Below are 9,756 nucleotides of genomic sequence, written 5' to 3'. Positions count from 1 at the left end.
GTCCTTCCATGTGTCTCTCCTCCAAATGGGGACCCTCGCTCTTCTGCCATGAGAAGAGACCTCAAAGCTCACACCGCTCGCCTTCCCCACACGCTCCCCATGCTGCAGAACCCCACTGCAGCCCCTGAGCTCATCTCCCATTTCAGCCAAACCTCCTTCACGTTCCCAGCGGAGTATTTTCTGGGTGTTACAACCGCTAATTCCCAACTACCTCATTTTTATGTCTCTCCTGGTGAGAGAATGATCATAAACCAACACGACAGCCCACAGCCTGGGGTACCCTGCGTGGCGAAGCTTTACAAAGAGAAGTGATGCCCAGTTCATATTAATTGGCAGTGAGTGAGGACAACTTTCAGAGCGTGAGCAGCCCTGGACTGGCCGTTATCACGTGTTTGTGTGCAAAGAAGCCCTCAGCAGATCCTCTGTGCTCAACAACGGTGTCTGTCATCCAGAACTGAGAGCCTGAATGCCAGCGCCACCAAACACACTTATTTTTTTTCCTTTCCCCTTCTATTTTTAAGGACAAGAGTGGCCTCAATTTCATGCGTTATGATCTGGCATGTCATGAGATTACCCATGCAGCACAAGTTAAAGCCTTGTTGGATCTGTGCTGGATTGGGACCCAAAGCAGGGAGCTGAGCTCCGGGCCCATCTACGAGGGGTCCTCCCAGAACCCCATGCAGGGTTTAGCAGTTCTCGGGTCCTCCTACAGACTGAGCCTCCAACGTGCTCCTTCCTGCTCCTGCCGTGGCACAGCCCTACCCACACAACGCCCCATCCTGCGCTGCTGGAGCCAGCACTGTGCAGCACCTCCCATGGCCGGGAGGCTGTCAATTCATCACTGGGGAAAATAGAATGGGAAAAGGTCCCTGCCCCGAGCCGTGCCGCAAGACGCCCATGTGCTGAGCCTGACCTCGCCTGTGCCAGAAAGTTGGCCACTGATCCCAATCATGCAGAGCATTTTTCCCTTTTCTGCCACTTCCACCCTTCCCCAACTGCTCCTTGCAGCTGTCCCCTGAGAAAGCCGTGCTTCCACGGCTGACCGAGGCTTTAAAGGATGTCCATCTTATTTTTAGTGGTCAGCAAAAATACTGCAGCGTGTGAGCAAGTTCCTCGAGGCACCCTGTGCTGTGTGCCTTCGGATAGAAAATCCCAAACTGGGACTTCCTGCACTCCCCCTGTCCCACTCCATCGGTGTCACTCCGGGCTCTGCACTACCTGGATGGCGGCACCGGGAAACGGCTCAGAGCCGACCAGAGACCTAACGGGGTAGAAAGGCTCAATGCGATTCACAGCGGCACGTTTCAATCATTAATTTCAGTGCTTCCGTGTGACAGACGGCACCTTGCTGTCACCGCGCCGCCTCCAGCGAGGCAAACCCAACTGTCACCTCGGGGATGTGTCGGACGGGTTAAGGGAGTGGGGTGAGGGCAGCAGGCAGCCAAGTGCCCCCGCCTGCACCTCCGTGCCCACGTCAGCTCCCTTCTCCAGGCTCACATCTTGCTTCCACCTCCTCCGCTCACCCGTACTTCTACTGGCACGGGGCAGGAGCGTGCCACTGCCGCATACTGGCACGGCACACAGGCGTGGCACGGACGGGCAGACACGGAGCGGGCACACGGCACCACGAGAAACACGGCCCACGCGTGCACCGAGTGAGAAATCACCGGGTTCGGCGCATCCCGTTTACCCCCGGTGCTGGCGGAGGCTGCCACCACCAGAGAACCCAGGGGGGAAAGAAGCGGGCAGGGACGGAGCCGCCGTGCGGGGCCGGGGTCGCCGCGGGGCAGCGCCGGGACCATCCCGCCGCGGAGACCGGCCGGGCCGGTGCGTGCGGCGCAGCGCGGACGAGCGCGGGGCCGCCCCGGCCGCGGCGGAGCGGAGCGCGGCCCCGGAGCCCCGTGCCACCCCCGCGCGGGGCCGGGCTCCGGTCTTTGTCTCCAGCCCCGAGGCTGACAGAGGCGCGCCCGTCCCGGGAGCGGCGGTGCCTCGCTCCGAGCGCCCCGCTCAGCCCGGCCCGGGACCTGCGACGCGGGGCGGTCCCCGCCTCGTCCCCCGCGGGCAGCGCCAGGCCGCTCCGGCGGGCGGCGGACCTGCGGCTGCCGCTGCCCCGCGGCTCCTCCCCGGCTCTGCGGCTCGGCAGGTGCCCGCCTCCGCCGGCCCGCCCGGCCCCGCCGCGCCCGGCCCGCGGCCCCGCCGCACACGTGCGCCCGCGCCCCGCCGCGCCGCAGCCGGCCCCGGCCCTTTGTCTGGGGCCGACACCTGGCCCCGCGCCCCCGGGCCGGCCCCCGAGCGCCCCCGCCGCCGGCCCCGCCGCGCCGCCTCCGCCGGCCTCGGCCGCCCCCCGGCCCGGCCCCCGGGCGCCCCCTGGGTCCGGCGTCCCGCCGCGGCCGGGCCGGGCCGGGGGGCAGCGCGGGGCAGCGCCGGGGGTGGGCGAGCGCGAGGGCGAGAGGGCCGGGAGCGCAGCGCGTGCCCGCGGCTCCGGGCCGACCGCGGGGAGCACGAGGCCGGGCGGGCGGGGAGGGGAGAGAAGGGGAGGGGAGGAGAGCGCGGCTCCGGGCCGGGCGGAGGGCAGTGGGGCACCGCGGCTCCGGGCCGGCCCGTGGGAGGGAGGGGGCCCGGCGGCGGCGGCGGCGGCGGCGGCGCGGCCGCTCTAACAGGTGGGATCCCGCTGAGAGGAGGAGGCGGCCGGAGGGGGCGGAGGAGGCAGGGACGGGCGGGCGGGCGGGCGGAGGGAGGGAGGGGGACGAGCCGGAGCCGCCTGTGATCCTGTGACAGGAGCGGCTGCTGCTGCTGTTGGCGCCGCCGGTGCCTCCCTCCGCCCGGCTCCCGGGTCGCCGTCCGAGCCCCGGAGCTCCCCCGCCGCGGCCCCTCCCGGGCATCGCCCCCGCAGTCCGTCCCGGGCCGCGCTGCGCCGGGGCTCGACGCGCCTCCCCGGCTCCGCCGCGCAGCGCGCAGCGCACAGCGCCCGCCGCACACCGCACGCCGCGCCGGGACAGGGCGCGGGGCCGCCGCCGCCGCCGCCGCCGCCGCCACCGGGCGATGCCGAAACCGCCGCTGCTGCTGCGGGGGAGCCGCCCCGGGGACAGCGAGCTGGGGCGGCAGTTCCGGGACTGGTGCCTGCGCACCTATGGGGACTCGGCCAAAACCAAGACGGTGACCCGGAGCAAGTACCAGCGCATCGCCGAGGTGCTGCAGGGGGGATCCGGCTCCGGCAGCGGCTCCGGCGGGGGGGAGAAAGGCAAGTTCCAGTTCTGGGTCCGGTCCAAGGGCTTCCGCCTGGGAAACGGCACCAGGGAGGCGACGAAGATGGGTCAAGTGGTGGTTTATGTGCCGGTGAAAACGGGAACGGTTAGTGCGCTCCGTGCCCGGGGGTCTGTGTCTGTCTGTCTGCCTGTCCGTGTCTGTCTGTCCTCCCCGGGGGTGCGGGCGGGGAAGGGAAAGGGTGGGGGGGGTACACCGGGCGGGCACCCCCGGGGCCCCCGCCCGCGCCGCGCCGGCCCCGTCCCGTCAGCACCGGGCGGCCCAGCCCCGCCGCGCCGCCGGGAGCGCGCATGCCCCATGCGGGGCGCGACGCGGGGCCCGGCCGCTCCCGCAGCCCCCGGGGCTCCGGGCGGCGGCCCCGGGGCAGCCGCCGCGCCCCCGCGCCCCGACCCCGTCGGGATGCGGATGGCGAGCGGCGCCCGCCCGGAGCCTCGCACCCCCGCCCCCGTCCCATCCGGCGCAGCCTCCATCCCCGAGCGGGCGGCGGCAGCGGCGGGAGGGGACGGGAGGGGATCGGAGGGAGGAAAGGAGGGGGGGAGGGCGGCGGTGCCCCGCGCCCGCCGCCGCCGTGCACCTGCCCCCGCGGGGGGGCGGGGGGGACCGCGCCGCCGCCGCCCGCTGCGGGCTCCCGCCGCCCCCCCCCCGCCCCCCACCCCCCCTCACCCTGTCCGATCACGTTCGCCCTGCATTTCCCATCCGCCCCACGGCCGGAGACAGGTTTGCAGTCAAGGGCAGAGCGGCGGCGGGGAGGGGGCGCCGGCAACCTCTTTCCCCCCCCTTCCACCCTCCCCCGCTCCTCGTCCGCTTCTGCCGCGCCCTGCCCGCCCCGCCGCCGCGGAGCGAAGCGATCCCGGCCCGCTGCGGCTCGCCCGGCCCCGCCGTCCCGCGGCGTTGCCCGCCCCGCGCGGCCGCTGCGGCCGTTGCCCCGGGGGGTGCGGGAGCGGCAGAGCCCGGATCAGGGCTGCCTCCCCCCTCCCCGCGCCCGCCCGTCCCGGGAAACTCCCCCGCCGGAGCCTCATTGTTCGGCGCCCCGCCGGGCTCGGGGCGCACCGGGCCGCCCTCTGCCCCCCGCCCCGCCGCGCTCGGGGCTGCCCCGCCGCCGCCCCATTGTTCCCGTCCCGAGCGCTCCCCTCGGCTCCCCGGCGCGGAGGGAAACGCGCAACTTTCGCGGCCCCCCGGCCCCGCGCGCACGGGAGCGCCCCGGCCCCGCCGCCCCCGCTGGGACCGGCCCGCAGCTACGGCCGGGGCTGCTCCGGGCCGCCGGGCACAGAAGGACTCCGGGAGAGAATTTTTTTTTTTTTTTTTTTTTTTTTTTTTCCTGTCCCTCCCCTCCTCTCCCCGCTGCTGCTGCTGCTGCTGCTGCCGCTGCTCTAAAGGGTGCAGTGTTTTCTGTGCACACACAGACTCCAGCATTGATGTGGCTGGAGGATGCTTCCATTGAGGGCAGCCCATCTGTGGCAAATGCTTCTAAACGCACTATTTACCTCCCATCTGGTCTGCCTTATTATTGGGGGGAGGGGGAAGGGTCATTATTTCTCCTTTTCCCTTCGTGGTGCTCAGAGGCTCCTTTCTTTCTCCCCTTGCAGCCCCCCTCCCCCATTCCATGCCCCCAAAAAATTCTTGGCGATTTTTTTTTTTTTTTTTGAGCCGTTCTCTCAGCTCTCCTCTGCCGAGCACCGCCGAGAGCCGAACCCCATCCTCACATCCTGTGCTTCCCCAGGGTTCCCCCCACCTCTCCGTCCGCTCCATCCCACACCATCCAAATGCTGCAGAGTCATGGCACCCCGGAGGCCGCCGCCGGGCTCCCCCAGCCTCACCACCGGCCAGACATCCCCTCCCCTTTGTCCGTGGCGGAGTCCTTAGGGTCAGGAGCTCCACCAGCCCGCTGCCAGCCTGCTTATTCCCAAAGGGCTCCCGCACAGATGAAGTTTCAGCCAGGAGCGCGTCCAGGCCCCCCACATCTCCCCCGCCACAGTCCCTGCAGGCTACAGATAGGAGCTACACCCAGGCTCCGTACAGCCTGCCAACAAAAAGCAGGCATGCCCGGGAGGGACGGCTGGATTTATTTCCAAAGGGCAAAGATATCTGTCTTTCCTGCAGCCTGTGTGCTGTACCTGCCCCGAGCTGGGACCGGCAGTGCCGTGCGGAGCTGCTCACGGGCTGCAGGGAGGAGCTGTCAGCGCTCCCCCCAAATCCTCCAGCACTGGGGATGGGGTTGGTTGCTGCCTCTCCTCTCCTCTCCTCTCCTCTCCTCTCCTCTCCTCTCCTCTCCTCTCCTCTCCTCTCCTCTCCTCTCCTCTCCTCTCCTCTCCTCTCCTCTCCTCTCCTCTCCTCTCCTCTCCTCTCCTCTCCTCTCCTCTCCTCTCCTCTCCTCTCCTCTCCTCTCCTCTCCTCTCCTCTCCTCTCCTCTCCTCTCCTCTCCTCTCCTCTCCTCTCCTCTCCTCTCCTCTCCTCTCCTCTCCTCTCTCCTCCCTCCCCTCCTCCCCCCACACCCCCAGTGCTGCTCTCTGCAGGGAATCCCACGTTGGTTTCGGATGGATGCGCTTGCTGGGTTTTGGTTTTGCCTGGAGTGGCTCTCCAATGGAGAGATAACTTAATAGGGATTTTTTTCGGCTGCTGATAATTCGGTGCTCTCCTGGTCTTCAGTGCTTTGGGTTGGTGTTGTGGGTGGATTTCATTTCTTTCATGCATGCAGTCAAATAATTTGAGCTTTTTGCTCAACAGCAAAGTGCGTTCTCTGCTTTCATGCCATTCTGCTGCTTTTCCCAAATACTCCTGGGCTGGTGTGCTGCGTGCTTTCTCCTGGCCGTGCAGCAACCTGATACCGCCCGTCCCGTGCCTGTTCTCCTGCGTCCTGCAGGTCCGTCCCACGATGGAAGGGCTGAGCAGAAATACCCTGGCTGGGAGCAGTGTGGGTGGGGGCACCTTTGGGCTGCTCCAGGAGCTCCGAGGTGCCACAGCCAGAGCTGGAGGAGAGGTGCTGAGGAGCACAACGTGCAGCGGTGGGGATAAGGGCAGGCCCCCAACAGGGCTGGGGCGGCTCCTTAGAGAGGAGGGGAAAAAAAGAAAAAAAAAGGCAAAAATGAAAATAATAAGCCCCGCAGCAACCAGGGAGAGCAGCACCTTTTGGTTTATGCATCTCGAGCTGGTTTGTGTATTTTCAGCGCATCTGTAGCGAAAACATCATTACCGCGTGGTTATTATTTTCTCTCCCGAGGAACTTTCCCTTGCCCTCCTCCAGGCCTCTCATCAGAACAGGCCTAATCAGATTTGGGTGGCTTGAGAGCTGTGACTGTGCGCTGAGAAGGGGGCATCTGCCTTAGGTGGTGGCCGGAGCAGATGGTGGTCTTCTCAAAGAATGCACTGGGAATAGGAGCAGCAGTGCGGACGGATGTCTGGCACAGAGGCTGTTCGGATTTCTTTTTCCCAGATGAACGTCCCAAAGATGCTGGGTATTTAACACACACAATTAAAAAAGCCCCGCACGGCTGAGGTGCGGCGGTGTGGGACGTGGCTGTGTGACAGCTCAGCTCGGGCTGGGCGCTGCCTGCAGGTCCGGGCACTGAGGCTGTGCTGAGGAGGGCAGCTTTGTGTGCTGTGTGCTGCTGCGGCGTGAACAATGGCTGTCCCAAAGTGCCCAAGGCTGCCGTTCCCTCGCTGCGTGGCGAGAGCTGAGGTGCAATGCACCCCGTTATCTGCCTGCCCCGTTGCTCGGTGGGGGCTCCCCTCAACCCAGCTTTGCTGAGAACTGGGAGAATTTGCTCATGACAAGGTGCTAAAATGCAGTTCCTTATAATCTCTTGTCCCTCCTGTCTGAAGCATTTAGCATCACTCAGGCAGTGCGACAAGGGGCAGGCAGCCCTTCAGCAGCACTGGAGCTCAGTGTGAAGCAGGGCAGGGCCAGTCCCAGACCCCAGCCCGGCTGCAGGAGGGGTCATGCCCTTCTCTCCATCAGTGCTGCCCTTCCCGTGCCCTGTGCTGGCATGGCAGCCCATGGTGCAGGCTGGGCGTGAGAGGGGCCGTGGGGAGAGGTGCAAGGAAGCCTCGCATCAGACTGACCCACAGGGTATTGTGCAGAGCTTGGGGATTGGGTAGGCTCTGCAGCACTGCCTGCAATTTGATGTTGCTTTCCTGCTCGCTGTCTGTCCCCTGCAGAGCTGGCACGAGGTTCTGGAGTTCTTTTAGGCATTAATAAAAGGCCGATGACATTTGTGAGGGTGGGTTGCTATTGTTGTACCGGCGCGTTTCACCTATGCTGGCTCCCCCAGAACCAGGTGTTGGAAATCATTTCACAATTGCACCCGGTGAAATCCATCCGTGGGGAGGTACTGTAGCAGAGAAGAGCGCTGTAGAGAACAGAATGAGACCAAAAAGCAAAATGGATGCAGGCCTTTCACTGGCAGCAGGAAGAGCATCACATGGGACACCAGCTCACCCACTGCAGCACATCCCCAAGTACGTTTTAGTTCCCAGAGACAGGGATGCTGTGCTGCTGGAGCGTGCAAAAGCCATGATGCTGAAAGCTGCAGTGCTCGGCCTCGGGACAGCACAGCACAGTGGCAGAAAGCTCGAGCTGAGAAGCTGGGCATGCTATAAAGATGCTGCTCCAGCAGTTAATAGAGGCTATGTTTTTCCTGGTGCAAGTACACTTCAGTGCTCATATTCAGTGCCCCCCAAAGCTGCACGGCTATGACTTCCAAGAACGTGAGCCAACAGAAGGTTTTCACTATTGTGAATAACCACTTAGACCTTCTGTGGACTTCACATGATAAAAAAAAAAAAAAATTAAGGCTGTTCAGAAGAGCCTCAGACAAGGCAAATGGGCCTAAGGGCATTATCTGCGAAATAGTCTCTTACTTCTCTGGCACAGCCTTACTTAGAGCACGCAGAGCCTTCACCTGCTGTGACAGAGCCCCCCCGTGCAGGGCAGCACTGGCTTTGCAGGGAGCTGGGCCGATGGCAGGCTGACATTCAGATGTACCCTTAGGAGAGCAGCACAGTGCTGCTGGGTGTGTGGTCCTGTAACCGAACCCAGAGGAAGTCTCCTGCCACAGTATTGCTTCCATCTTCAGCCCCCATGTTTGCACGGTGCTGGCAGCAGATTTTACTGCCAAAGACTGCTGGTGCTGAGGGTGATGCTGCTGACAGTCCTGCATTCTGTGCTGGATGGCCCCAGCCTCTCCCACAGGCCTGAATGAACAGTTCCTAAAAGAATAATCTCTCTCCATCCTCTGTGCTGTGCAATCTCCGTGATTCCAGACGCACTGTGGCATTGCTGAGCTGAGAGTAGCTGAGCTCCAGGAGGATCCCTGATATTTTCTCAATGAACCACTCATATCACTGGAGAAGAGAAAAAAAGAAACAAATGAAGCACAGCTCTGTAAGACCTTGTTAAAAATGGTGCTTAAATGGAAGGGCAGGGAAGCCAGGCCCAGTGAGAAGCTGCTGGGGTTCTTCAGGTTATATCCCATCCCTGCAAATGGCAGAGGCATGCAGGCACTTGGGGCCTTGCTTTAACCAGGAGCTCAGCACTGATGGCAGCAGCAAGGGGAAATGGTTTTAAGTTGAGGGAGGGAAGATTTAGGATGTCACAGAGAGAGCAGTGAGGTGTTGAAACAGCTGCCCAGAGAGGTTGTGGATGCCCCATCCCTGGAGGTGTTCAAGGCCAGACTGGATGGAGCCCTGGGCAGCCTGGTCTGGTATTAAATGGGGAAGTTGGTGGCCCTGCATGTGGCAGGAGGTTTGGAGATTCATGATCCTTGAGGTCCCTTCCAACCCTGGCCATTCTGTGATTCTGTGATGGCAGCAGCAAGATACAGCATGTGTGCAGTGTATAAACTCCGTGGACAGAACAAATGGTGGGGAGGACACAGAGAACCATGGAGCATCACGGGTGCATCCATTCCCCCAGCCCTTGTCTGCATTGCTGGGACAGAGCAATAGGCACTAATTTATCTTCATAGAATCATAGAATCTTCCTTCAAAGCAAATTAGCAACGATCTTCCCCTAATCTTATATTAGCTGTGCCCACCTCTGAACAACTGGACCAAGATGGGCCAAAGTCGCTGCTGAGTTTCAGTGTCTCATCTAATTAGCTGATTGTGGCTGGGAGGTACCTGTGGGCCAGAACTGCTGTCTTTGTTGGAATGCTGCTGACTTCCACTGTTATGGCTGGTGCCAAAGAGGAGCAATTTATTTGAGAAGAAAAAGCTGCAGAATGTATGTGCGTGTATATGGGAGCAGGCAGTAATAGCCGAGGTTTGGAGCAGTCGTTTCTCTCCTGCACGTCTCAGATTAAGGCAGCAGCCATTAGAAGTTAGGACAGGCTGGTTATGTTGTACCAGAGCGATACAGGGCCTGTACCAGAGATGCTGTGTAAATGATTTTCCCTTCGCCCTTGTTCTGTTTCAGCTTGGCAGCCCAGGACGCAATTCTTCTCCAATCTCAAACCCTCTCCTTGCTGTGAGAGAGGTTACAATGGGAAGGATGGG

At 62.9% G+C, this 9,756-nt stretch overlaps 1 protein-coding gene across 1 annotated transcript in view; it reads left to right on the top strand.

The window, feature by feature from the left end:
* Nucleotides 1-3,042: 3,042 nt before the first annotated feature.
* Nucleotides 3,043-9,756, top strand: part of NOL4L (nucleolar protein 4 like) — a gene marked incomplete at both ends in the record, with an annotated part of 46,913 nt that continues 40,199 nt past the window's right edge. The window contains one exon of the mRNA XM_079543568.1: nt 3,043-3,351. Within this exon, the coding sequence (XP_079399694.1) occupies nt 3,043-3,351 (309 nt within the window). The remainder of the gene's footprint in view (nt 3,352-9,756) is intronic.

This window comes from Tetrao urogallus, assembly GCF_951394365.1.
Source record: "Tetrao urogallus genome assembly, chromosome: 16".
Classification (NCBI taxonomy): domain Eukaryota; kingdom Metazoa; phylum Chordata; class Aves; order Galliformes; family Phasianidae; genus Tetrao; species Tetrao urogallus.
Note: the sequence above shows the minus strand (reverse complement) of the source record. Positions and strands in the feature narration are given on the sequence as shown.